The sequence below is a fragment of the Syngnathus floridae genome, chromosome 15 (assembly GCF_059516105.1).
Source record: "Syngnathus floridae isolate MCC-2025c chromosome 15, RoL_Sflo_1.0, whole genome shotgun sequence".
NCBI lineage: Eukaryota > Metazoa > Chordata > Actinopteri > Syngnathiformes > Syngnathidae > Syngnathus > Syngnathus floridae.
Window position 1 is genome coordinate 11,859,342 of NC_142427.1, and position 27,963 is coordinate 11,887,304.

General features: G+C 44.0%; 1 protein-coding gene across 1 annotated transcript; it reads left to right on the forward strand.

Annotated features, from left to right (window-relative positions):
• The first annotated feature begins 2,262 nt into the window (after positions 1–2,262).
• On the forward strand, positions 2,263–26,828 carry nrip1b (nuclear receptor interacting protein 1b). The gene is made up of 3 exons (XM_088398742.1): positions 2,263–2,614; positions 21,127–21,267; positions 21,359–26,828. Exon 3 carries the CDS (start codon positions 21,396–21,398, stop codon positions 24,960–24,962), a length of 3,567 nt encoding a protein of 1,188 aa, XP_088254868.1. The 5' UTR covers positions 2,263–2,614; positions 21,127–21,267; positions 21,359–21,395; the 3' UTR covers positions 24,963–26,828.
• The last annotated feature ends 1,135 nt before the right edge of the window (positions 26,829–27,963 follow it).

The following is a 27,963-nucleotide window of genomic DNA, read 5'->3' on the forward strand; positions in this document are numbered from 1 at the left end:
GCTATGTCAGCTTTAGATTTTTTGTAAAGCAAAATCTAGGTTATGATGTAACCTCATGTTTGTTGTCGGGTTTTTTGGTTTTGAAAATAATATTTTGAAATTCCGCTATTCTTTTGCTGCCCGCGCTTTTTACAAGATTTAAAATGCCAGAAGAGCTGAATTCCCATTAACCTTCTAGTAATGCCACACATTTGAGTAAATGTCTTTTGTTGCTCACAGCCACAATTGTTAGCAATGAGCCCAAGTTTGCAAGCAGCCGGTTAACAACGGTGCACAACCCGCTATTCCTCTGTCCCTGACAGAACGTGTTAAATCACAAACATAAATAAAATCATAGTGAAATGTTTTTTTGTCGGTCAAAATGTTTCCCTCCACCTCAGGTCAAAGGACAGAGTTCTCGGAGCCACATTTCTGTGAAAAGATTCAAGGGCAAAGTTCAGCATGTTGGGGGAAGGAATGAAAGGGAGGATATTGTATCTCAATTTATGTGGCATTCAGGGTTGGAGTTCAAAGATGAAAGGTCACACCAGTGCAAAGGTTACTAGGCGAGATACCATCCAACATGCTCAACCAGTCAACTTCTGCTAACTTTAGGCCGCTCCGTGCCGCAATAGTAATAAAGACTCCAACTTATGCTGCATTAAGATGGGCAAAAAACAGCAACTTTTTATGTATCTGACATTGGTCGGGACTTAGAGCAGACTTTTTTCAATCATGCAAATTGCTAGAAACACCCACTTTAAATAGTAAAAAAAAAAGAAGAGGTAGAAGAAAAAGAGAATGTAGCAACCTGGCATGCTCATGCTTTTGCTGTTTACGATATGGCCAATGACCTGAATGAATCTTGTATAAACAGTAGCACGAGGTTACACCAGGTTAGAAGGGACTGGCTAAATATAAATGGGCAAGAGTGTATCATGATGACAGAGCTATTGGGAGGTGCATGCGCACACACACTACTACCACTTGTACCTCGACGACATACGACTACTACTACTATTACTACCACTACTATTACTGGCGAGAGTACTCCCATTTTGAAAGAAGACAACGCGATTGTTGTCTTTTTCTTCCTTATGAGAACACTGATGTTCCCCTGGCACGCCTTAGAGACATTTTGTTCAAGGCCACGTTGACATGACAGACTGCAAGCCAACAGACTCAATATCTAAGATTAGCACAAGATGTTTGTGAGCAAGAAAAAAAAGTGCATTTGCAGCATAATTGCTCGATATCCATCATAGCGATCACTTTTGAACCAATGTGGGGTCAATAAAAAGGGGCGATGGGCACATCTGCTGTTTGTGAATGACTTCACACTTTAGTGACATGCTTTCACACCTGGGAGCAGCCCGATCAAGGGCACCCTGCAGCATTTGTGAAGTTCATTTTATATTGGTTACTTTCTGCTGAAACATGCACCATATATTCAAGACTATGGCAGCTACTTTCATAAATTGGAACCCATCCAATCATTTTTTTTAGATACGGTATGCTGACGTGAAGCTTTGCGGGTTGTTATCCTATCCTAATTGTACTGTAATTCTATCATGTAAATTGCGATATGCACCTTAATGCCAATCTGTCTTGTACTGTTCACCATAAATGCTTTGGTGATGACATGCAAAGGAGGTTATTAGCAAAGGCGATGTCAAATTTATGGATGATGTAGCAAACGATGCGTTGCCCGGGACACACATGTTTCAAACAATAACATATTTGGCAATGAGTGAAGATACAGTCCATCTATTCTACGTAAATCATAGTTCACGACTTCAGCAATCACTACAATCAATGATAACAAACTCTTCTTTCCTGTAAGTCATAAACATTATATTTGGGTCATGCATATGACTCCATATATAAAATAAATACTGATCAAATAACCAAACATTCGTAATATTATTATTTGTTTTCATTTTAGAAAACTTTGAAAAAAATGTGCATGCATTACAATAAAATATGGTCCATTTTATTCCAGTGCTATAAATGATCAGTTTCTGTTTTTTAGTGAATTGGTTTTCCCCATATTTTTTTTAAAACATGTTTCATGCGTGCGTACGCATCTGTCACATCAGTTGACACGACTCCGATGACGTCACTCGATTTATATTCCGTCTATAGTCAAACACAAATACGTTATGGGTCACGTTGGATTGCCTGTTTACGATGCATACTGTATCAATGGAAGACAAAAATGACCGAATTGTCACTTCCGCGTCGTCCATCCAACGTCTGTACTTTATTGTGCTTCTTATGTGGGCGGTGGAAGTGAAGTGCGTGTTTCTTTAAGGGTGGTGTCAAAGCAGCAAGCGGGGAGGAGGAGTGTGATTGTCCCCGCTCGGTGCTCCACACAGGGGGACACCGCGAATAAACAATTCCCACAGACTGGCTGGCCATACGGAGCACACCTCCGATCGGACTGCACGAAGACCCAAAAAAAAAGAGTCATTGAGGCATTTCTGGACTATGTTTTGATTTGGAAAGCCCGACTCGCCATTTTTTGCCGTGGTTCCCGGAGTGACAAGACAGATGTATGCCGTTTTCAATGGATTTGTCTGCCCGTGTCGAATATTAATGCGCTGACTGGGGGCTGGCTGGCTGGACACCGCAGGTAGGCAGATTTATACACAACACCGGGGTTCAAAATAAGATTGCAAAAAAAAAAAAAAAAAAAACACCGTTACGCACAACGGATGCAATGTGGACTACTCTGGCTTATTAGAATGAATTTTATTGAGGGCAGTCGAGGTGGCTTGCATGAGTGTCATAAGGAGCGTATGGATGTAGCACCGAAAATGCTGCATGTGATCAAGTATAAAGCCGCCGACAGTCGCGATCTGCATAGCCCAACAATAAAAACTAGTCCCAGGCCAGGCGTATTTTATGCATAAAATGTGAATAGAAAAAAAAAAAACATGCAAGTTGTGAATAATGCATCGTTCACTTTAAAGCCATTGGGGGGGGGGGGAAATGAGAGCAATGCACAGCCACTGTAACGTTGTCACATCAGCATCACAGTTGTTTTAACATCATTGCCAATCTATTCAATGATTTGTTCGTAGTTTTTGAATGCTACATGTGTAGTTAGTGTAGTTCATCCCTACGGGACTAAACAACAAGGCAGCCTCAGATATTAGATGGTATCAACAGTGTGTGTGTGTGTGTGGGGGGGGGGGGGGGGGGTGAACATTTATGATAAATGTGATTAGCTTTGTAATTTTAATATTTTACCTTAGGTGTTTGCTTGCTATTCGTCCCAAATAATGTTGATTAATTTTTTGCCTTTGCATTTATTAGTTTTCTCATTCCAGGTCATCTACTCAGTGAGGACTGAGCAAGTAAGAGGAAAACAAAATTGGCCTATATATGTGATCTCCAAAGCCCAACAATTCATGACAGGGGTCATGAGCCGTAAATATCAGTTTTGGCTTGCCTTCCAACTAGAAAATGGAGAGAGAAACATTCTTATGTTGGTTACTTTGTGTTTATCATGGTGACGTTGGCGAAGTTCAAAGTTTTGCATTGTGTAAATAGCAGTCTTTGACTGGCCTTTGCGTGTGGCTGTGCTGTTTTCTTCAATGTCCTGTTGCTCCATTTGACTTTGGCAAGAGAGCAGAGGCAAAAGGTCATACGTTGAGCTTTGCGACAAGTTGCATTAAAGAAGGCAAAGGTTTGAAAAGGTCATGTTGGAAAGGCTCCCAGCGGAGCAGAGCGGAGCGGAGCGAAGCGCCATGATGTTGCAATAAATGTCTTGAAAGGAACGATGTGTTCACTTCATGTGCCACCTTTCACAAACCCAATTTGGTGGAACTCAACTTTAAAATCATGTAGAGAGGGTCTTAACTTTTTTTTCAAACCTGTGTCTGGGGTTCTACCATTTAGCCTTCCTTTTGTTGAGGGTTAAGCTGCTTAATTATTTGACCCGAACTTTTTTCAAGGTTGTTCACTTTGCCAAGCTGGAAAGTGGCAGGTTGCTTTTTGACTGATGTGCAGACATTTTGAGTTTTTGGGAGGCTGCTGAAGATTCACTCAACTATTTCCTATGTGAGTTTTTGTTGTTTATGATGTCATCAGGAAATGACATTTGCCCATTAAATGCTATGCTAACACTTGAAAGTATATGCATGCCACAATAATATAGCAAAAAACAACCACTAACAATTTTGTTTGTTTCCAAATGTCAGTCACAGTACTGAGTCACTCTTGGGGGCTTTTCTAATGCGCAGAACAAGTGTCAAGGCATTTACTGCATTTTTTGATTTATTCCAGACCTGGGTGCTGCCCAACACTGTTTTGGCCACTAAACATTGTTCAAGGGCACTTTGACAGTAGACGTTAAGGAGCAGAAGTGCATTCTCATCTTCGGGAATCACACCGTAGACCTCAAACTCATTTCTCTAATTGTGTTTGGGATTTATATTGGGAAGCAATATGCATTGAGTTGGTGTCATTAAATGTTCACTTTAATAGCTGTTTTCCGTTCCAATATTTTCTATGGGAAGATTATGTAAAACCAAATTTGCCAGTGTCCAATTTGAATTTGGCCTCAGAGGTTGGACCTTTTTTTTTTTTTTTTATTTACGCATAGCGTTCAGGATGGGCGGCGCAAGTTAAAAAAGCCCACAGCTAAAACTTCAAGTTTAAATTCCAAGGTGAATTTTTAGCTTCAGAGACCTCAGTTATGGCAGCGTGATCTCATTCACAGACGATCCTTCTGGCTCCTGTTGGTGTTTCTGTCATGAACAGAAGGCGACCAAAGTCAATGGGATTCATTTTGATGACACGGCAAGAAGGGCTAAATGCGTTTTTACAGCTATCGCTCTTGGATGTGGGCTGGGATGATGATGGAATGCAAGCAAGAAGGATGGATACATCCACTGCAAGCTCCACAAGCCAGGGCTCATCTGTTGAATGGCTTTTCAAGCACCTGCAGCCCTCACCTTCACCTCCAACCCTGAAGCTTGCATGGGTCATCTTGGCACAATGACAAGGCCCCTCAATTATTTCTATCCATTGATTGTGACTGATTGAAATGGTCTTTCAATTATTCAGACTTTGCAGAACAATGGCTTCCTATGGCTTGGACTGTTTCAAATTTCAAATGCATGTTTATCTGGTACAAACATCACACGTGAATCTACAACATTGGGTAATTTCTGATCATTATCATTTATTCCCGCTTCCTTGTTCCTCATCCAGGTTTCTTCTTGATGGGCTGCATTCCATTTCACAATTTACAGTCACGAATTGTGACTTATCCAATTTTCCTCTCACAATGATTTTTAATCTTATCACACAGTTCATCTTTCGCATCTGTCACATTACTCTTAACACGCATTGGACCACAGGATAATCTTCCATATTTCCTTCCTTGATCAGAAGGAGCTAAAATTGGGTCAATAACAGACCAGTTACTTTTATGTGTATACCAGGCCTTTAACTCATTCACTGCCAGCCAACCCAGTTAATATCTTTGACGTCAATGCCGCTGAATGACAAAAGAGAACATGCGAGTCAAGTCAATGTTAAGTTACGGAGGCTTTTCCAAGACAAACAGGCCAAAGCACGTATGAGCTGCTCAGCTCGGGATCTCCGCTGACGTAAAATTGAGAAGTGATGTGAGAGGAGTTGACTCCCTTCCTAGCTAGGCTAGTGTGGTCACAGCAGAGGAGTGGAGTAGAAGTGACTACCTCCCCTGCTTCTCCTCCACCGCTTCTCCTCCTGCCCTCAGGCTGGAGAGGTGCAGTAGGAAGGTTTCTCTACCGGTGTGATGAGTCGGCTGCTGCAGTCAGACAAGGGGAAGGAAGGTCTCTGTTGCCACAAGCAGGCTAATGTCACACAGCTAAAGTGGGGAATGATGGACAGAAAAATCAAGGATTGCATCTGTACAAAGGAAAAAGTTGTTGGCGCCATTTCTTAACGCATTCAGTGCCATTATAGGCGTCAAAGATATTAACAATGCTGTAATTGCTTCAGAGAATGTTGAAATATGTGCCAGAAAAGCCGTGTGATGGGACTTCTCCACCACCTTTTATAGCTGATGATGTTCATGTTGTCCCCCCTCCCCAGTTATATAAATGGCATGGCTTAAGAAGTCTTTGGTTGAAAGCTAGAACAATGGGTCACACAAGTCTCCAGAGACAGAGGTCGGCTGTTATTCAACTGTGTCTTATTTTAACCAGTTTATGTGGCAGCGATGAAGGGGAGAAGCTGGGGGCTAAGTGAAAATGCCACTCATTCCCAAAGAGTCCCTGGCCTCTCTCTTCAAGGTTACTGCCTTGTCTTTGGAAGTTGAGGTATTGATGCATGAGGCTGTCTGGCGCTACATTCAAAGTCCAAGGCTGTCACTGGAAGCATACCGTGCTGTCCTTCCCAACTTCTCCGCAGCTTGTCCTTTTGAGAACCTTGAGCAGCCTAGGCAAGGGCAAAATGTCTGGTGCAGTAAGCCGGTGCAGGCAGGCAGGCAGGCAGGCTAGATTTACGTAACGTTGTGCATGAAACATGCCTGTATGACTCCCTTGACACCTTGACACGGAGCAGCGCCGTTCACAGCAGCACAGCTAATGTACCTCTTCAACATCACCCCAGGCGTGATGGTGGGAGGGGCTAGAGAGATCCCTGCAACTTAATTAGAGCTTTCTCTTTGAAAAGCTTTTATTTGAAATTAAATTTTCCTGAGCAATTAACTAGAGAGGAGTTTTCAGAATTTATGAATGAATGATGGATATGTTGTACAGGCAGCAAGAAAGGGGGAGAGGGGAGCGCCAATGTATATGCATTATAGGTGGCGGAGTGGGGTGGTACCATTTTCATTCAGTAAAAAAAATGCTAAATCGACTCAAATTTGGCTAACAATGCTTTTGTACCCAAGAGGTACTGTATAGTTTTATACAGTAGCTAAATTTCCGGACTAAAGGGGAGATCAATTTAAAAAAAAACCTTTACAATAATATATTCTGTCTATGAAGGCTGTATTTTGATTAATATTAATCTCAATTAAATGATATCCTCAGTTCGGCCCACTTAAGACTTTTGACAATACTGCATTTACTCATATTTATCCAATTTATTGAAGAAATGATGAAATAAGTTCCAACAAATATTTCTCAGCACCATCGTAGATCTGTAAATATATTTGGTATCAAGAACAAGTTGAGTGACAAGTGACATTTTCTTGTAAGCAGTATATCCCTGACCCTTGTTTCATTTTGTTAGCCACTAGCCCACTTCTAAATCCATTAGCAAGGTGACGATATTCAGTATTCAGAGCAGAGTAAACCGACCGCAACCCGAGTTCAGGGAACTTGTATTTGCAAAGAGGCCATTTGAGGAGGAGATGACGAGCCCAGCGCACGATGACTCCGGGCAGCCATATGACCTATTACTTAGGCAAAATGGACCGGTGACCAGAAGATTGCTGGCTCATACTCCACTCACCCTTCTGCCCTTGGGCAAAGGCAATTAACCTGGATTCCTCCAGTAAATATCCAGCTGGAGAAAGGAAAAGAGATGTGCAAGAGTGATCAGCGTGTAAGTGACTTTGAATGAAAGTGTCCACTAAGCAAGAAGATTAAAACAGATAATCAAATTAGAGCTTATGATTTCCAAGCTAGGAAAGGCGGGACGATGAACATACGACATTGGTCATTGCCTTCTGTCACATCTTTTCCTTTGGCCTTATGTCGTGACCTTGACCTGATTCTCCAAGAGGCTTTTGAAGTAACAGTCGTGTAGTAAATCCAATCATGTGGCACCCTTCACTCCTATGAGCTCTCCTTGACCTTCTATGCATATAAGGATGAGGGGGGTGGAGACCCTTCTGATGACCAGCTTTACAGCTGTCACTCAATTGGGTAATCAGTCCTAAGGTCAAAAAAGGGGTTGAGGTCATACCAGACTTAGCAACAACAATTTGGATCGAATTGGCGACTTCCAGGCTGCAAAGGTGGACTCTGATTTGAGCAAAATGAGTCGGTTCAGTCATCTTTTCAGGAAATGTTTGTTTCATGCCCTCAGTGATGCTAAGGGTGAGCTCAGCTGTCTCTTTTAGCTGACTTGCGTTATTTGTCGTCCGCGCACTCCGCCTACAGCTGCTCGGCACTTTTAACCCGGCCGGCTCGCTGTCTCACGTTGAAATTATTTTTAAGCTTGCATGTTAACATGTCTGCCACCTTTATTGTGACCGTATGGCCAAAATTAGGATCCGTCTCAATACGATTACATAAATGCCCTTCACCTTCAGAATACAGTTAACCTCTACAGTTCAATGAGTAGTTATCTCTGCTGTGTATTTCTGGTTGTTTGCGTGCCAGACGCCAGCCATTAAAATACTTTTGGAGATTACTTGGAAAATAGCGCAAGTGCAGAACACAACTGTTCCTTTTCCGATAGCTTATATGACCACATTTAGAAAAGGAATAATTCAGGAGTCTTATTTATTTTTTATTTTTTTAAATTGAGTATATTTGGGTTTTTGCACGTGCTTGCGTAACCGGAATATTGAAATATAAGACAGCAAAAAGTTGTATAATGGATTTGTGATCTATTGCATACACACACGTACACACGCACAGGCAAAGAGGAAGTGTCACAGGGTTTTATAACGGTGTTTACGCGTCCGGGGGCCAGTAGTGGCGAAGGAGCCAGACGAATGCGCTTTATTCAGGGCTGCTTTCATTCTAATCCACCTTTTCTCCCATTCAGCGTTGACCTTGCTGCTTATGAGGAGGCAGGCCTTGACCTACATCAACCCCTTTAACTGGAACTAGAAACCTAACCAGCCTCTAATGAATAAATAGACAAGGCACCGTTTCTATTTTTTATAGAATGTCATTTTGGCTGTCTGGTCTTTTTTTTTTTTGCACAAAGTATAATACAGCAACGCTTTTCATCATGTCTGGCCAGAATTGAAAAGTAGAACGCCATGCTCCATCACTTGTTTTCGAGGCAACAACATGGTCTGTGTGCAGCGGCCGGGTCACCATTAGCACGCATGGGCTTAATACTGCGCTGGTGAGGTTTTAGCGGCAGGTCAACCCTCCTCTGGGTTTTAAAGCAGCAGCATGTCAATGCAAATCAGTACATGTGCAAAACAAGCATCTGCTGGAATAAAAAGGACCTATGCAGGCAACCTGTTAGCGCAGGCTAATATTCCTAACTGTAATTGTGTGCTGAAGGATGTAAACAGTGATAAGTACGCTAATTTCAAGTCAGTAAAAAAAAAATATTTACAGATAATATGCAAGTCTAAACACAGCAATCTGATTAATACTGCATTTGTAGAATATGATCCACTTGATTTAGCAAAAACACAATCTACAAGATTCTAAATGTATTGTTATTTATGATTGAGTTATTCGACACGAGTTTACGTAAGTCAACGTGATTTGTACTGACAGCAAGATATGGCATGAAGCTATTTGGTGACACGGCATGTTTCAAAGCGTGAACTGCTTTGACATCTTTTCATTTTTCTTTTTTTCTTCTTTCGTGTGCTGTTCAATCAATCCAATGAAAAACAAGAATGCTTATGCAATAAGATTTATTTATATCCATAAATCACATTATAAAGGAAGGTTTCCCGAAGGTCAAAATATGTTTGATTCATCAAATCAGCCATCTTTGTTGTTTACATTGGCTTTTGGGGTCTCAATTGGTACAATACAAGTAGAATAAACTTCCGCCTGGAATAAAACTCATCTTGAGAACATCACATGAGCAAATGACGGTAGATGTTTTGACTCGACTTCCCTTGAACAAGAGCCCTCGCTTGGTTGGTTGTACATTTTGCATAGCAGACCTTGAGTCGCATTGTTCAATGTGTCTCTTTTAAAAAGCAAAGAGGATAATTAAATGTCACCCCTGTACAATTATAGCTCCTTAACAATAGCGAAAGAATGGTTGCTAGGTGACACTAAGGCCCCATTGAATGATGATTTTTGCCTGGCTCGTTAATATTTTAAAAGAGCAGTCAAAGGTGTGTGTTGATTAATAACCACACAAAGGCTTCAAGAGAGAATTCTGCCGGATTATAGCCTTACAGTAGTATTCCCATTTGAAAGCTGTCGAACGTGCCAGTCCAAGAGATCCATCCGTGCCAATGTATAGAAGGATTACAAAAGCGATGCAAGCTTAATGTGTGTAGGGTTTGCATGAGAGAGCTGTGCGTGATCACAAATATATCATGACCTGAACAAACCCACACAGCGGCAGGCAGGCAGGCATGCAGGCAGGCAGGCAGGCAGGCAGCGTCGTGCTACCAGGCATCAGGCACATAATATCTCCTCTAGCCAAGAAGCTCATCATTTCCCCCCCTGAGATGACGTGGTATTTTCATGGGTGTTAAATGACAGCCATGTACATAATGGTTTTTTTCTTTAAAAAAAAAAAAAGGCAGATGACTTTCGCTATTTGGAGTAGCTGACGTGATAAGGGCTACCTAGAAGAAGTGAGATGGGTGTTTAACCTCAGCAGCAGTTGTTGTATTAAGGCGTGGGAAGGATTTCTCCAAACATACAGCAGGCCAGCTGATAAAGGGTCGGAGCGATTCCAAAGGCCACCAGATCTGCGAGCTTGCCTTTTAAACTCCCGTTCTTTCTTTGTCTTCCTCTCGCTTATACTGTCTCCCTCGATCATGCTCAGTAGAACTCCAAGCACCATCTTAGGGAGGGGAAGGGGGAGAAAGAGAGAAAAAAAAAAGTGGGTCAGGGTGACCTATTTTTTTTTTTTTTTCTTTCTTTCTCACAGTTCACCGAGGCAGAGGGTGGCGGTGTTATCGTCAGTTAGACGAGGAGCAGGGCCTGATGGGGAGGCAGGGCCTTGTCGCGAGACGCAGCCACTCAGAACTGGGTCAGCGGCAGAGGCTACGTCTTGTAAACGGCTTGTCATAGCGGGGAGAAAAGCTGCAAATGAACCATAGATTATACGCCCCGAGCCGAGCGCCGAGGTCTCGTGGCACTCCCAACACAACGCACGTACGTATAGAAGGAAGGCTTACAGTAGAGGAGCGTGTGAAGCACCGCCACTGCCTTTGAGCTCCTCTCTGGCCCTCTCAGTCTCCAGTAATAGCGTTTGATTACTGCAGTCAGACCTGACAAGCTCAAAGCCCCCAGCTGCATACGCTTTTAAGTAAAAGATCTTTTCACATTTCAATTTCTCTGACACACGCGCTTTGCTAAATTTAGCCCGCTTCATCCCAGATTTGCCCGACTTGATTCAGGTCAGGTTATTTACTGTACCAAGTTCAACTATGGTTTAGATAAAACGATACACATTCTTATTCGTTGATGCAATTACCTCTTTGCGTATCATCTGTGCCAAACGCATATATGAATAGAAAAGTTGACTTGATTCTTCCTCTTAATTTGCGTAATATTACTGCTAAATGGGCTGAAAAGTTTGTCAGGGACCAAAAAATGCTTTATTTTAAGGAACACCTTATTATTAGGCACATTTTTGAGAAAATTAAAACTTTTTGAGTGTGCCTTATAATAAAAAATGGTCATCTAGAATAGTAATATTTTTTAAAAATCTGCAAACGTGAGTAGATGAAAATTTTACTTTTAGGAACACCTGATTATTAGGCGCATTTTTGCAAAATTAAACATTTCTAAGTGTGCCTTATAATAAAAAATAGTCATCTAGAATAGTCATTATTTTTAAAAAAAAAATCTGCAAATTTACTGACTGCACTGGCGTTATTAGATAAAAAAAATTTGTCAAATGGAATGAATTTTTTACCAAATAAACACTGGGTTTGATCTCCTCCCTAGCAATAGTTGCTGTCATTGTTGTACTGTACGGAGATCCCCCGAACTGAGGCTTGTTCTTGTCTTTGGAGCAATGCAATTTTCAAGCAGTAGCGCTTACTCGTGTTTCACTATGTGGAACAAATCTGCCTGTAACAAATCTCCAAGGACACTGGTGACTCCACATACAACTCTGCCTGCTTTTTGGGGCTCTTCAGCACAATGATACTTTTTCTGAGGGCTACATTTTTGCCCGCCCCCTCCACACTTAGCAAAGGTGTAATACTAACAAACAAGGCAATGTCCCGAGGAAGGACTAAACATGTTGGGAGGATCGGATTAGCGGCAAGACACCGGCTAGAACACACACTGGAGTCACAAGCCCTTGGAAGCACTGCTGTAAGCACAACTGTCCAATGTTATTCTTAGCCCCAGAACCTGATGTCTCTGTGTGAAAGCCCCTTAACGTAGCTAATTGAGGAGACTGCTCATGGCTCATGTCACTCATCAACAGCATATGCGCCGTCTTTTTTCCGTGCTCGTGTGTGTCAAGCCGATTGGCGAGAAAGCCATTGCGTTGATCATTGAACAAACGTCTCTTTTATTGCGCCACCTTTAGCAGATGGTTTCCAAGATGCGGGAGTTTGACATGGATAACGTTACACTTTGGAAAAGGTCAGGCGTGAAGAGACACCAGTGTCTTTGAGCTTCCAACCATCCGATACGTGACCTTTGAACTTTGTTGGATTGATTTTTAAAAGCACATTCACAAGGCAATCGTAATGGTTACTTGAACTTTGGTGGCCATATTTACAGTTGCAGGAAGGGCGCCACAATATTTTCAAGCCGATAAGAAGTATGTTTTTATAATGGTCTGCACTTAGCTCTTGTTTAAGAGGCCGCAGCAGCAGCAGCACCTTGGACTTAAGTGTTTACTTTGGAAAATCAAAGGTCTTTATTGGGACGCAGCAGGTCAGCCATCAGCTTGTCAAAACACTAGTCTAGTCCTAAGGTTCTTAAATCCCAATTGTGATTGGCTGCTCAGCACGGCAAGAAAAGCTGGCGGCCCGCTTCTTCAATGACTCACACTTGAAGGTTGGATGGGTTGGGTTTGTATTTTTGCCACCGGTCTGAAAAGTTCAAATTCACTTTCTGACCGGTGGAAAGGTTAAAGATATAGCATCCTGATAAATCCCTTCCCGGGAAAAAACAGATAAGGACTCTCTTAGATTGACTAAAAGCTGTGGAGAATAGGTTGTGGGAGTAAGAGGAAGACCGAGATGTCTATCAGGCTGCTTTTTTTGCTTTTTTTTTTTGTGTGCAGATTCAGTTCAAGGGCGCCCGTAGGCGAGGCAGCTCTCGCTCTTTCCGTGCCAATGCTGCTGTTCAAGGTCATATGAGCTAGCCCTGTGACATTAAAGAGGAACAGGAAAAGGGGAACAGGGAGGAGGGGAGGGTGTGTAAAACCATCAACCACAGACACACACACACACTCGTACACACCACATGGAATTGCGCTTTTAGGTATGTGAAGTAACGACACTATGGATTTGAGAGCATTCATGCAGGTTTCCTCTGTGCTCATGCTTCAGACATGTTCAGCTAGACGAGTAGATATATTGAGCGTGCAGAAAGGCTGAGGCGAGGAGAGTCACTAAAATGAAGTTATTTAAAGAGACTGGCTTCCAAATGATCTTCACTTGAGAATTTCAGCTCACGTTGCAAAATCTTCTTGCTATTTGAGCAATGTGAACTCGTCTAAGGCCATGGTTGGTTGCAGCAGCAGACGGTTTCCCCCAAAAACCAACCGAAGTCAATATTTAAACATATTTTAAAAAAATGTTAGTATTTAAATATTGTACAGTGGATTTGCTTTTTTAACATTTTCATTATCTAATAAGATCATTCATTCCTTCAAGCGGCAGATTCATCCTCAAGGAATTAACCGTATTTTTTTTAAACTCTTAAGTCCTAATTATAAATTGTGCAAGTAAAAAATGCATCATGAAGTCGAAAAATACACTTGAGGATTACAAAGAGCTTGATTGGAATATAACCGAAAACCATCAAATTGCCTAAAAAAATAGGTTATGCTCAAATGTGTGATTATTCTACAATGTAATGGATCTCACTTTCCTATGCCTATTCACATATTTGTACAATTAAATATGAAATTGTGCTTTCCGGCTATCATTTCAATCCACTTTGTTACGTCTAATTAAAGTCCCTAGGCACTGTACTCTCTACTCAGACAGGATTTACCGGATAAGTGTCCCTCACACTCGTGACCAAATCCTTTCCACCATCAACCACTCAAAGCTGGATTTGAAGTGCTTCAGAACCCTTCTGAACTCGGAAATATAAGGAGAAAAAATGTCTCCTGTACTCAATGCAGTGCCCCCCCCCAAGGTCTTTAATCAGAGCCCTATATCAACCGAGCTGGCATTGAACCATTCTAATGCTTTTCTTTGATTAAAGTAAATAAGAACGTTTGACTGTACAATCAATAAGTACAGGCAGGCTTGAGCAATGAATTTCTCCAACATAAATCTCAGCGGAGCCATCCATGTGTGGACTTGTCTTGGTTTCGTTTTTGCTGATTACTTTGCCCATTACTCAAAACAGATGCGATAGATGATCCAATTATCTGCTATTTGTCCGTCATTTGGTATCTGCTGCAAGTCAAAGATGGTCCAAAAAAAAAAGAATGCAACCGGCTACTGTATACATGTTGACTTGACCTTTGGGTTTGTTTTATTGGCCAGTATGGAAAGCCTCGCTGATCCAAGTAGCATCCAGCCGGGATTATGATCTATTCCATTTTGTTATTCCAGGTCATGCTCAACACTTGTTTCATCCAGTTGATCAAAAATAATCTCCTTGACTGAAAATGTCATCTGTGGCTCTTTTTGGTGACAGGCCTCAGATAATAGACATACATGTCTAAACTTTAGCTGACCTCGCAACTCCTTCCCAGCAAAACAATACGGTGACACTTGCAGCTGAAAGTGCTCAGCCCCTTCTTCCCCCCTCCCGTGGTGGACAGTAGGTTCTTGCAGTCTCCCTCTGTAATGTTCTGTTGTGTGAGTGTGTGTGAGTGTGTGTGTGTGACAGCTGCCTAATTGGGCATTCTCCCCTCGTCGTAGCGCCTGCTCTCCTCTCCTCTCCTCTCCCCTCTCTCCTCCTGGGCTGGGGCTGCTGACGAATGGCAGCGGATTACAGATGAGGACACTGTGACCTGCCTGACCTTGCTGCACAGCCGCGGGGGAGAAAGAGGCGGACGGACGGGGAGGGAGGGAGGGAGGGAGGGGGGGAGCAGCAGAGCACAAGGGGGTGGGTGGGTGGGGAAGACAGGGTGCGAGTGCCGCCGCCGCCGCAGAGGGGCGGAGCAAGCGGGGGCGGGTGGGCGTGCTCTGTGCTCACAGGTGGGAGGGAGGCGAGGGAGGGAGGAGGGGGTCAGTAGAGGACGAGGTCGCGCAAAGGTGGGGGCCATACGAGGATGGGAGGGGGTCTGCCAGGTGGCTGGGCTAGGTGGGTGATCAGACAAATGACAAGTGTAACTTGACAGGATCTGCCCAGCCTCCTCTTCCTATCCCTCCCTCTGTCCATGTCAGTATGTCAAGGACATGAGCCCCCAGCACTGCGGCACCCCCCCCCCCCCCCCCCTGCCTTCCCCCATTTTTTTTTTTCTATTTGCCCCTCCCCTGATCCTCTTCTTAAAAGTCCAAAAAGCAGGTTCTTCGCAACTTCTGGCTGCCTCACCCTGATGTATTAGACAGTCATAAGGTGATCCTTGAGTGTGGTGAATTTCAATTTCAATGTCGATATTTCCATGCCCCCACGCCGTTCTGAGACTGCCAAGGTGAGGTGTGCGTGTCCTCTTGTTAAGAACGATTAATGCCACTGGTTATATACATAATAAAAGATCCCTGCCGATTGATAGGGTGCTGTTGGTTTACCCTTTTTACCAAAGTAATCTGACCACCATCTTGTTCCGTATTAATAATTTTGCCACGTGCTACATTGCAGTTCAGTGTCTGATAAAAGATGAGTTGCTCATGCGGAGTCCCATTTTGAGTGGCTGTGTAAATTTAGATTTAATCTTCCTGCGTGTGTTCTTTTATAAGCAGAGAATGCTCATCTAATATTAGCTTCCAAAGTCAACCTTGTTGCACGTGGCCTTTTTTGCATTTGCGGACTCTTTCTTATAGCTTTGACCGACCTGCTGCAGGTTGTGTAGGTAGTAGCACCATTCACTGGCTGAGTCAAGCCCCGCAAGCTCTTTTAATCCCATGCCCCGGTGCACGTAGGCTTGATTAGTGGCAGCAGTTATCTGTGCAGAAGACGGCTCGCACCGCTTTAGCTTTTGGTCAGGTCTGGGCCACCGGGGGGTTAAGTCATGAGAAAGGTGAATGAGGAAGGAGAGAAGAGAGGTGGAGGAATGGATGGATGGATAGTGAGAACAAGGGAAAAGGGGAGGGTGCCAGACTGATTAGTATTCTCAAGGAGCACTTTTGCCACTAGAGCAAATTGATTACTGCACTTTACCTGTATCAGCCTCCACAGCAGCGAAGGATGACAAGGTATGGGAGGGAGCATGATGTTTGTCTTTGTTCACCTCCCAACCATAGAACTGGAATTTGGCTCAAAAAGGATTCTTATAAGCACCTTTTATTAAGATTATTTTCTTTCTCCATTGCCCAGCAATGAAGCCTCCAATAATGGACACATGAATTTCCAAAAGGCAAATCTCCATGATAAACCTTTATGTATTGTAAGATTAATGAATGACAAATGCATTTTTTTTTTTGCTCAAAACGAGTAACTCCATTTACACGATTAGCACATTGGATCCAGAAAATAAAAACCATGCCACAGTGAGTGAGTCAAGTGAGTCAATCAATTGAGTGGGCAGGTAAACAAGAGCCCAGGACCAAACTTGTTTACCTGCCACCTGTGGCTAAAGCCAAACTATCGCAGAGTTTCTACCTTCTGGATCCTCTTCAAGTTGACTTAAAAAGACTAAATACCAAGCTGCTAAGTTGCATTTAAATAGTTGGTTAATAATTTAGATTCGGTTCCGGTGTCTGCAATATAGGTCATTGTTTTCTTGGTTATAAAAGCTACTGGTGTGTGATTACTGGGTCAGGCATCAGGATCAGACACAGCACTAATCTGATTGAAGTCTCCTGTTGGCTGGCTTGGGTTCAGCTCTTCTTTGCCAGCTGGACCGCTGCTGCTCGAGACTTTATTGTTAAGTTTACCCGTAATTGTTACATACTTGATTGGGTTAAATGTATCCAATTAGAATGATTTAAATACTCGGTCTTTCGCTCGGCCTGTATTCGAGCTAACCTGTGTAGGCAAGTGACACGGACGGAACAAGTCAAGGTCAACTCGGGAGTTTTGTAAAAGCCAAATATGTTGTCGAAATGTTTCTGACGTGAACTTGCGTCGTGTCATATCCTCCCTCCTTCAGCGCATCCCAAATTAGTCACAGCAAAAGGGGGAGGGGAAAAAAGCAATACTCATAAAGATGGACATCTTGCTGACTCATGGCAAAAAGGCCTCTTAAGGGCTGATGCCAAGGATATTATGAAAATGATTCATTAAAGGCCAAGGATTTGAGCTGGTTTTTACCTTGCTTTCAGGGCAGCCTGGCAGTGAGACATTTGATCTCAATTGCAAAGTGGCCCATTTCCCTCTGCAGTCGACAGCTCTGCCTTTTGGCGTGCTGGCCGGCCGGCTGGCTGGCTGGCTGGCTACGGGGCAAGCGGCTCTTCTTATTTCCAGCTCTGCTGTTTACAAATGGAAAATGTGTGTTGGAACAGAAGGGAAATGAGCACCATTTTGGAAAGACCATGTAAGCAAAAGATAACCTCGGAGCCCAATTGGAATAAATCGTGGAGCGATTTATGGCAGCCACGGCTCATTAAGAAGGAATGTGTGTGTGTGCGTGCGTGTGTATGTGTGTGAGCGTGTGTGTGTGTTTAATTGATGCACTAATTTGCAGCCAATCAGGAAATGGCCCTTGGGTGGGTCTTGCAAATGGAAGACAAATATTTACTATAGACACAAATATTTTTGTAAGCGTATTGTTCGAAACCGGTCAAGAAAGGAAAGTATTTGGTGGTCCGTGATATCACGACCGGCTTCGTCCCATTTCGATGACTCTCCTATTTGGGACGAAGCCAAATTGTTTATTCTCAAATGGAGTTAACTCATTCACTGCCAACCCAGTTCATATCTTTGACGTCTACAACCATCAATGGCACTGAAAAATGACCTCACCAATTTTTTATAATTAATAATCAAAGTACTCGAGTTACTCGCGGCCAGCCATGCATTTGCCTGTGGGTTGCATTTCTGTATTGTTTTATCCCGAGTGACCCTTCTCCAAAACCATTTACTTCTCCAAGCTCTCCCGCTGTTTGCTAGCTAGCTATTCTCTTGTTTACCCCCTTCAAGGTGAATAGGAGCTTTTAATTCAACTTCCCTCAGGTGCACTCAAGAACTGCATTTGGTCAAGCAGCAGCAGCAGCAGCAGCAGCAGTAGCAGCAGTAGCAGCTTCTGTTTTGCCTTATTTAATCATTGGCACGCCATATTGAATTTGCAAACAGCGGTCACACGGCATGTGTAAGCAGGCGACGGTGTTGCGTATGTGCGGCAGGGGCTGGGCTGCAGATTACATGATATATTGGTGTATAGGCGTTGCCTCTCCTTTTAAAATTCCTTTAACCTTGACTCCCCTAAACAACACATCTGCCAGGCTGGTGTCAGACATTAGTACACACTGCTCGGGCAGCATTGTCACTTTTTATTAACGCCGAGAGCTTTTCTATGGACACCAGCTGTTGGATGAAGTGCAAAAGCCTTAGTTACATAAATGACCTTGACTTTGAAGACTTTGCTTCAGCTGCCCCCCCACCTCCCTTCCCTTCCCTTATAATTCTTTTGTTTGGTCTCATACATTTTAAATGGATTACTATTCATGACAATGAAGGTCATTTGGAACTTTTTTATTCTGTGATAAAAGAAGACTGCATAGGCAAGTATGTTCATGCGGAGGTCACGTGGTAGAGAAATGAAGGTCACATTCTTAGACGTGTAATCTGCGCCATCTGTGTCAAAATGTCATGTGGGTGTCTCGTGTCTGGAAGCAGCTAAAGGTTCTTTGACCTTTACTGTTCACTTACATATAAGAGAAGACGGAAAGAAAATGAAAAGATTTGGAGTCAGGGTTGAGGGAGCTTTTCGCCCTCCCCAACACTATTTGTCCTAGCTCACTTGCGTGGCAAGACAGTAGCGGTAAAAATCATTTTTGAATCCTACCTTCTCTGTCATTGGCTGACATTGGCAAGGATAATGGATAATCACCCCTAAACTGTAGAGCAGTGAGTCGGTGCTATGGCATCCCATAGGGAGGGGGAGGAGGGAGGTCAAGCATTTTGGGTACCACTACCAAAGAGGTGACATGTTAACGGATGTGGAAGGTCATTTTCAATGTATTCACCAGGGGAGATAATGTCATCCTAATACGCATATCACACAGTATGAGAGAGGAAATGAAGAGGCAATATGCTTTAGGCGCTGAGTATAGACTTTAGAGGACAGCTTTCCCTAATGTATTGAACATCTTTTCGTCACGTCGCGGCTTTAGCGGGGCTCTCCTCCAATGTGTCTCAAGAGTCCCTACTTTTGTTTACCGTTGTTGTAGTTCCCGTGCTCGTCCTGCTTTTAAAGTTACTTAGGACAAATCTAGACAAGGTCAACCGCATTTGGCAAGATTAGCAGTACACCCCCCCCCCCCCCCTCCTGTTGAAACAAGACAATGAATGATGATATTTAAAGTAGCTGCCATCTAAGTGGAAAATACATGTGCACATCAGATCAAACGGTGGTTGCGGAGGCATTCGATTAAAATTGTGTTAAGCTCACTGGCGGGAAAATAGCCCTAATCCTGTGTATCTAAGCAGCATGACAGCAGACGTCAGATGGCCCAGTATGACCAGGTTGGCTTTTGTTGTCATCAGATTTAGGTCAGCAGCTTAAAGATGGCCTTTATCAGTAATTGATGCCAGTGGCCCAGTCTTATATATTTGCAATTTTTTTTCTGTATACATTATTACATATTGCACTTTAACCAATTCATTGAGAAACGTTTGGATAGAAGAAGTCTAAACATGTCGAATGTTTTGTTTTAGTCCTACTCGGACTTAATTGCAGACAATTTCAATCCAATTTCTAATCCCATCTCATTTTCAAGGTGGAATTAAAAGGACAACGTCGTTAAACCTCAGCATTTCAACCTGATTAAAAGTTCACCGCATTGTTGTTTTGACCCATCCTCACATTCTCTGTTAGCTATTTGGACTGACAACTGCATGGGTTGCCATAACCTTTGGTCACCATTAAGGACTGCTGTCTGATCGTGTGACCAACTATGTTGGTCCACTCAGCGGACACCTAAGGTGAGCAGGAGAGCTGAAACGAGGCAGAAACTCTGTATTAATTAACCTTTATGGGAGGTGTCCATGACTGTCGGGAAGTGTTCTGTATCCATGGAAACCATGCTGACAAGGTTCAGAGATGAGGTCTCCCAGGGCTGCTGCACCACTGACACTGTCACAGTAACTGGCACTGTGGCACATCACACATCCAGTTGTGTGGTGTGAGAGACACTTCGGATCCATGGACACCCTGGAATTCCTGACACACAATTGGTCAGCCACCACTGTGGTCTCACCGTATTTGTTTCTGCAGGAGCAACATGATGTCAGTTTGTTTCTTTATTGTTTGCTGATATCAACACATGACAGCAGATAACTTGAAGGTTACATTGCTGCCCATGCGTCATTCCAGATAAAAATGTGCCCCAAACATTCTGTGGTGAGAAGTACCCACCACGTATATATATATTTGGATACAGTGCAACCTTAGTCCTTATACACATTTCTACATGCATCTGAACATAATATCATGTTAGTGGGTGAGTGGGCGGACGGATCACGTTTTGTGTAGACTGAGGGTTGCATCGTGTGAGATGGAGGAGAATGAGGTGGAGGGGTGGGGGTATAATCTACTGAAATGACAAGCTGCATAAGAAATTATTCACAGCTCTCACAAGGCACTTGTTTTTTGGCTGTGAGGGGCTTAAGACTCAAGACCTGTTTTCAGGGTTGTGGGCTTGAATTTTCAATTTGGATCCAATCAGAGCTAATCTACATTTGGGTAACTGGGGGGTTTGCGTTGGGGGTGCTGTTGCAGCCAGGCTGAAATGTTGCCAAGTAACAACAGTGGCAGACAAGGTGTTGTCATAAGATTGGCGTGCCAATTTAACACTTTCCTCACTTTGTTTCTGCCCATCTTCTGTAGGTCCTCCATGTGAGATGTGCAAAGATTTGCCGCTGAAACCCGAGACCATGGAATGTTTAAACATCTGTCCAGCAATATTCCGCTGACTCCTTATGTTCTTCATAGAAACAGCGACATTCTGACAACCTATGGTGTTTAAAGGTAATCACCCCAATGTTGACTGTGCCTGTTTTTTTTTTGTAATTGAGTGACTGTCAACCTGATGATTTAGTTGCCATTTGTTTCCTCGTAGCGCTGCTGAACCATACAAGGGGATCCTAGTATTGAACATGACTCATGGGGAGGAGCCTGGCCCTGAGACACACAAGGATTCAGCTGTTTTAACTTATCTGGAAGGTTTACTGATGCATCCAGTGGTGGCCGGGCCTGGGGCCACGGCAAGCAGGAGGTCTGAGGCTGCCCACAGCAACCAAGATCAGGGAGATAAGGTGGGGGGTCCATTTCAGCTCCCTACTCACGGACCCACGGCTCCAAAGCCTGGCAACAGTGGTCCGACCATGGGTGCTTCACAGCACTTGAAGAAGGCCCGCCTCTTGCGCTCCGGGGCTTGGAATGATCCAGGGAACCACTGTTTAAGTTCACCACCAGTGGAGCTTAATGGCCAAGTGGGAGGCATGCAAAATGGGTCACAGGAGGATTCTCCTCACGGAGGTGAGAGCACTCTTTTGGCTTCCCTGCTTCAGTCATTCAGCTCACGGCTGCAGAACGTGGCCATGTCGCAGCACTCAAACAAGCCACCGAGCGAACGCTCCTCTCCTTCCACTGCGCCGCCGCCCGCAGACAAGGAGCCGCTGCCGGTGTATGGGACAGCCTCGAGCCGCTTGAAGGGCTTGATGAGAAAGAGCAAACTTCAAAATCACAGCAACACCCCTTACAGTCGCCGGGGACACAGTCATGACAAACCACCGGAATCACCCCGGGCAGCACACAACGCCACACCCCCTTCTGCCACGACAGCGTCGGAATCGGTATCCTGCGCCGACCGTTTGAAGGCCGTCGCCAACATGGTGAAAATACGTTCCAGTCCGGCCCCTTCGCCCAAGCCCAGCGTTGCATGCAGTCAGCTGGCCCTACTGTTGTCCAGCGAAGCTCATCTCCAGCAATACTCCAGAGAGCATGCGCTCAAAGCGCAGCTCTCAGGAAGATCTGCCAGTGAAAGACTCGCTGCCATGGCAAACCAGCAACACGGCCTTGACAAAAGGCCTCAGAGCGTGGGCGGCGGGACTTTGTCAGAGACGCCAGAGACACTCAATTGTTTAACCGGCCAAAACGGAGTGACCACGACACACGCGCAAACGTCAACACTCCCTCGGTTGGCCTTGTCCAGTCCGCAGAGCCCACCTTTGCTGTGCGGTCACATCCAAAGCTCCTCACCAACTCCCCCGCATACTCTGAGCCACTTTCACAGCCAGCCGCCAAGGGAAAAGCGAGGGTTTGACTCACGCCCCACCCGCCCCCCCCAAACGTGCAGCAGTTTGCTGTTGCTGCTGCTCAACAACCATAACAACCAGAAGCAACTGACAAAAAATGGACACCTGGAGGATAGTTGCAGCGTTCTACCACCGAGCTGCTCTTCATCGGTTACATCTGATAGCGAATGTTCCACCCATGAGAAAAGTCTAACCAAGGACAGCAGTGACGCAGAGACTTCCCACTCAAGCTGTTCCCCCATGGATCTCTCGATGAGAAACTGGGCCAAGAAACAAGTTGCAGGGCCAAAAGCTCCCACCCCTTGTTCCGCTTCTCCCTCGCTTTCCACCTTTACACACACTGCATCCACTTCTACCGCTGCCGTTTGTTCCAATGCAACGCCATTCTCTTGTCATTCTTCCGCTCCACCTACTAATTCTGTTTTTTCACCGCTGCCCACTGTTGTTTCTTCTGCTTCCAATTCTATTTCTTCATATTCCTCTTCATCCGCCTCTACCTCCTCCTTGGACAAACTCACAGAATCTTTATTGAAAAAGTGGAAGCCTGATGTATTAGGAACAGACATGGTGAAGAACAAAGAGCATGAAATGAACCCGGACTTAAAATCCCAATCGAAGGTGACACTCATGCAGCTTCTACTTGACCGCAGAAATAACGATATCGTCAATAAGAACACGGATGAGGATTTGCCACTTGATATAACTATGGCCACCATGGCTCGAAGTCAACCTAACGTGTCGTGGGAGGAGTCTGGGACGAAAAGCCCGTTAGATAAGCCTGTAGCCCCAGTTCATCCGACGGGCTCCCCAGGCGATACAATGTCCCCGCACCCTCCCGCTCCCCAGGTCCAGTCGAGCCCGTTGGATTTGTGCAAGTCGAAATCCTTCCCTGCTGAGAAGGCTCCCGAGCCCGCCTTCAGTGCCAGTAAACTGTTACAAAATCTGGCTCAATCTGGCATTGCTTCATCCTCCCCACCAATCCCATCTGGCAAAGGGTTGAGCCAGGAGCTTGATAACAGCAGGCCTTTAGCCCTACTGGAAAGGCTCAATACCCCAATCAGTCGAAGCACCACCGCCACCCCAATCTCTGACATACCTGCACGGAGTAGCACCCCTCTAAATCGAAAAGAAACCTTTCCTCCACCTTCACAGATCGAGAACCTTTTGGAACGGCGCACTGTGTTGCAGCTTCTTCTAGGGGCGGGTTCGACGACAGCCTCGGCTTCAGTCAGCCGCAAGGACAGGCCTGAAGGGAGTGGTCGGAGGAGCGCTGAGTTGCAAGGGAGGACTTATGACAGGAGCCCCAGCGTCTCAAACATCTTTGATAGCGCTAACGTTGATGTAAGAGTCAAAACGGAGGAAGGGCTGGGGCCATCCCTTTCTGAGGACGTCAACAACAGAAAGAGGCAGAGCGTCCCTCTGTCCGTTACGGACTTGAAAGCTGAACATCGACCAGCTGAGGTGATCGCAAAATACGGTCTACTCAGCCAGTTGCTTAAACATCAGACAGCCACGTACTACACGAGTGCCGTTTTGCAAACGGATTCACAAAGCAGACAGGTCAAAGAGGAAAAGAGAGAATATTCCAGCCCCAGTCCGAAGAAGAGACGTTTATGTTCCGACCAGACCGACCGTTTGGACGATACCAAGTCTCCGAGAGCATTTCAAAGGGGTGACGCAAATATTTTTGCCAATCTCGGTGCCCAGGTGGCGCCTGACCAGCAGAGGCATCTGAAAGAAGAGGAACTCCCAACCAGGAGTCCACCAAGAGAAACTTTTAGCAGAGAGAGTCGGGGATTCAATGTGCTGAAACAACTGCTGCTCTCTGACAACTGCCTGAAAGAGTTGTCTCAGCAACATCGCGGCGCATCCAGCCCTTCCGTCCTGCAGGCCAACGGCAAGGCCAACGGCAACGTCCTCACTCAACCTGCCCCCAACCACAGCTTCCTCCACCTGCCCAGCTGGCACCCTCACGGTTCGCTCAACTCAGGGCTTTTAGGTAACGTCAGAACACTGCCCACCCCTCCGCTAAACGACGGTCATCATTTAGCGCCATGGCAAGCGACGCACAAAAGAGAGCCGCCCAATCTTGTCAAACAGGAGCCGGAGAGCCCCCTTCAATGGAATAATAGTCAGGAGAACGATGAGGCTTGCGACTCCAACCCGGACTCTCCTCGGCTGTCACGTTCCAACCCTATCCTGTATTACATGTTGCAGAAGGGCAGTGTTCAGCTCAGAAAGGAGCTGAAGAACCAGCCGGAAGCACCTCAGTCTGTTGTGAAAATTAAAGAAGAGCCAATCAGTGACATGCATGCCTATGAACAAAGCTCCACCCCGCAATCACCAAGCAAGCGCAATGACAAGCACAGCCATGACAACCAGAGGCTGAGTCAGTCATCTGAATAGAAGTTGTATAATCAAATATAATGTGATGAATTATTGATTCTTTTTTTTCTTTCTTCCTACTGCTTGCCAAATGGGTTGAGAGAGAGAGAGAGAGAGAGAGACAAATGACAAAGAGGGAAAAAAAATGCTGGTTCAAATTGCACATTTTGTTTTCTTGAAGTGGTTCAGTTTGACAAAGATCTATATTTGGCTAGACTTACTACTGAAACAACCAAAATTCTCAAAATAACTCATCAGGCCCTTTGTATTTCGATTTGATCCAGTTTTCCCATTACCTACGCTTCTTATTTGACAGTCAAAATGATTGGATTTATTTGATATCACCATCTAATGTCTCCATTGTTGCCTACCATTAACAAAAATATTATTGATGGTACCAAAAAAAAAATGTCAGCACTCAGTTGAGTGTTATATTCTCCATCCCAGCGGTTATAGCGAAATCAATATTCACACTGTAGCCTTGTTAAGTCAAGGTTCAAAGTGTAATGTAATATAATGACAGAGAGAGAAATTGGATTGGTCACCGCATTTGTTGTTTTATTTGATTTCATCTTTTCCACAGTGCAAATTCAGGGAGGCGTGTTAGCAGCGTACGGTGTAGTTTTTAGTCAATTGTTACGCATGTGTGGTTTTGTGCAAAATGGGAAAAACGTCAAGCTTAACCCCGCTCATTTCTATTTGTGCACAAAGTTTGAATATGAAGCACATTGGCTTTGACTCCTCATTTGTTCTCAAGGAGCACCCAGAGGTTGCACTATTGAAGCCAAATCCTCCTTGTCCTTTTTGCAGAATAATTAAATGGCATGTGATAATAATGTCAGTATTGTTATCTGTTGACAATTTGACAGCTAGTGGTTTTCCCCTCCATTTCTTAAATGTTGTGCTTTCTATTCTAGCCCTTTCTGTGGTCATCTCTTGATTCATAAAAATGTCCCCAAGAAAAAAAATATTGCATGATAATGAAGAGAAGACCACGGGGTTGTTTTGGTCAAACCATTGACTGACTAATACTGTATTCTTTTCATTTTTAATTTCACATGCCGCTTTTCTCCACTTCGTCGTGTGATCTTTTGAAAGACATATTCATACTGTTCTGTCTCTTCAGTAATTGATACGATTTCACAATGGTTCAATGTATTTGTGTAAATAGTACTTTCAGTATGAAAGATGACTATTTTGTAATGTTTGAGCAAAGATATTACCCTAGTTTTTATTGCGCTGATATGTAAATATGAATTATATGCGTACAGTTGTACATAGAAAAGGAAGAGGATGATGATGATGATACGCCCATCATTTTTGGTTTGTTTTTTGGGCTTGGATGGTTTGTTCTTTGCATGTGTCTATGTGGTAAATGATCTAAATCTATTCTGCGCCGTGTCGTGTAATAATGTCTGACTCTCCTCACTGCTGCCTGTTGCATGCAGACGCATGGGAACCTACCTGTGTATCCATCCCCATTGGTGATGGGGGAAACATGTTAAGTCTTAAAAATAGGTCTCTTTTTTTAATCACACACACACACACACACACTTTCTTTGAGAAGATACGACGGTCTTTAAATAACCACAGACTGTTGAACAATTTGATGAAAAACGTGAAGAATATAAATGTGCATTGAATATTTTTGTGATTTTTTTTTTTTTCTGTTACTGGTTAACAAAGCTCCATGTAAGGGCTTTAGTGAAGAATTGACGTACAATCATAGATTTGCAATGTGCATCTAAGAATTTGTAGCTGCAATTACAACAAAAAAAAGGGTGGTTCATTTTTTTCATGTGAAGACCTGAAACAGTTGTTTTTTTATGTTTTCATTTTTTGGTGTTCATTTGCACTGATATCTCTGAAATAAAGTTCTGAAATGCATGACCTAGTTGAATGTCTTCCACTTTTTCTACTTTGCCTTTCAGAAGCTGCTTCATCGCACGTTCAAGGGTGACGGATTGAACATGAAGGATTTGATTGTCGAATGTGTAGAATTGATTGTTGCTTGTTTGCATTTTGAAGACCACTTGGCTGCAAACAGGAGTTGATTTAGTATCATGTAGTTCACATGGGCTAACGCTGGCTAAATACAAGGCTGGTATTGAAACAGTAGCTCAGAACATTAACATGTATATTTGAAAATGGCCGCCTCGTATTCAATTTGAAAATATAGTTGAATCGTTTTATGTAAAAAAGATATTAGTAATTTTGCAATATTCATTGCGTTCTGATGTAGGCCATGTTGTTTATTATTACAATGCGTGGCGGGCCACAACCGGCCCCCGACCCGCACCTTGCATGTGATGTGACTCAGTCGTCCACAGTAAAGATGATTACCGTAAAGGACATCGAAGTCAAGCAGCAAGCGTGTCATTTAAGCTGTATGTTTTTATCAAAGTAAAGTGAGAGGATGTCCTGTATGGGCTCCCAAAACACGGGCTCCCGAATTGGCTGCTGCCCACTAGTGCTGAATGTTAACAAAGGCAGGAAAGACAATGGAGGGAAGGAGGGAGGACACGTGAAGGTCACGACACGTATGATGAAAGCCCAAGAATTTGCCGCACAAAATGACTTCTTATAACCAAAAATAAATGTCATTTCAAAGTCAAAATTGTTTTGGGTAGGGTGGAATGTCATAGGAGCTGTGCTGGGCTACTTTACAAAGCGTCTTTCACACATGACCTTTTCACAGCGGTGTTCAAGCTTACTTGGTTTGAATGTAAAAACCAGCCAGCAAACAAACGGCTTTTTGTCCGTGGTGCACTTGTGAGAAAGCAGCACAGTTCCCTTCAGCCTTGACTTCCTCTTTTTTTTTTTTTCTTTCAATTTAATCCTCCCCATGACTGACTGCACTCTTTAAACTCCGAGTCACCCTTCTCCTCTGTGAACTTCTCCATTTCGAGATTGTTATCAAGGCTGAACCACGGGTAACCTCTTGATTTCCTCTAATTGCTGAAGCGGCGGCAAACATAAAGGGAGGGAGTCACAAGTTTAACCTGAGGTCAATGTGTAAAAC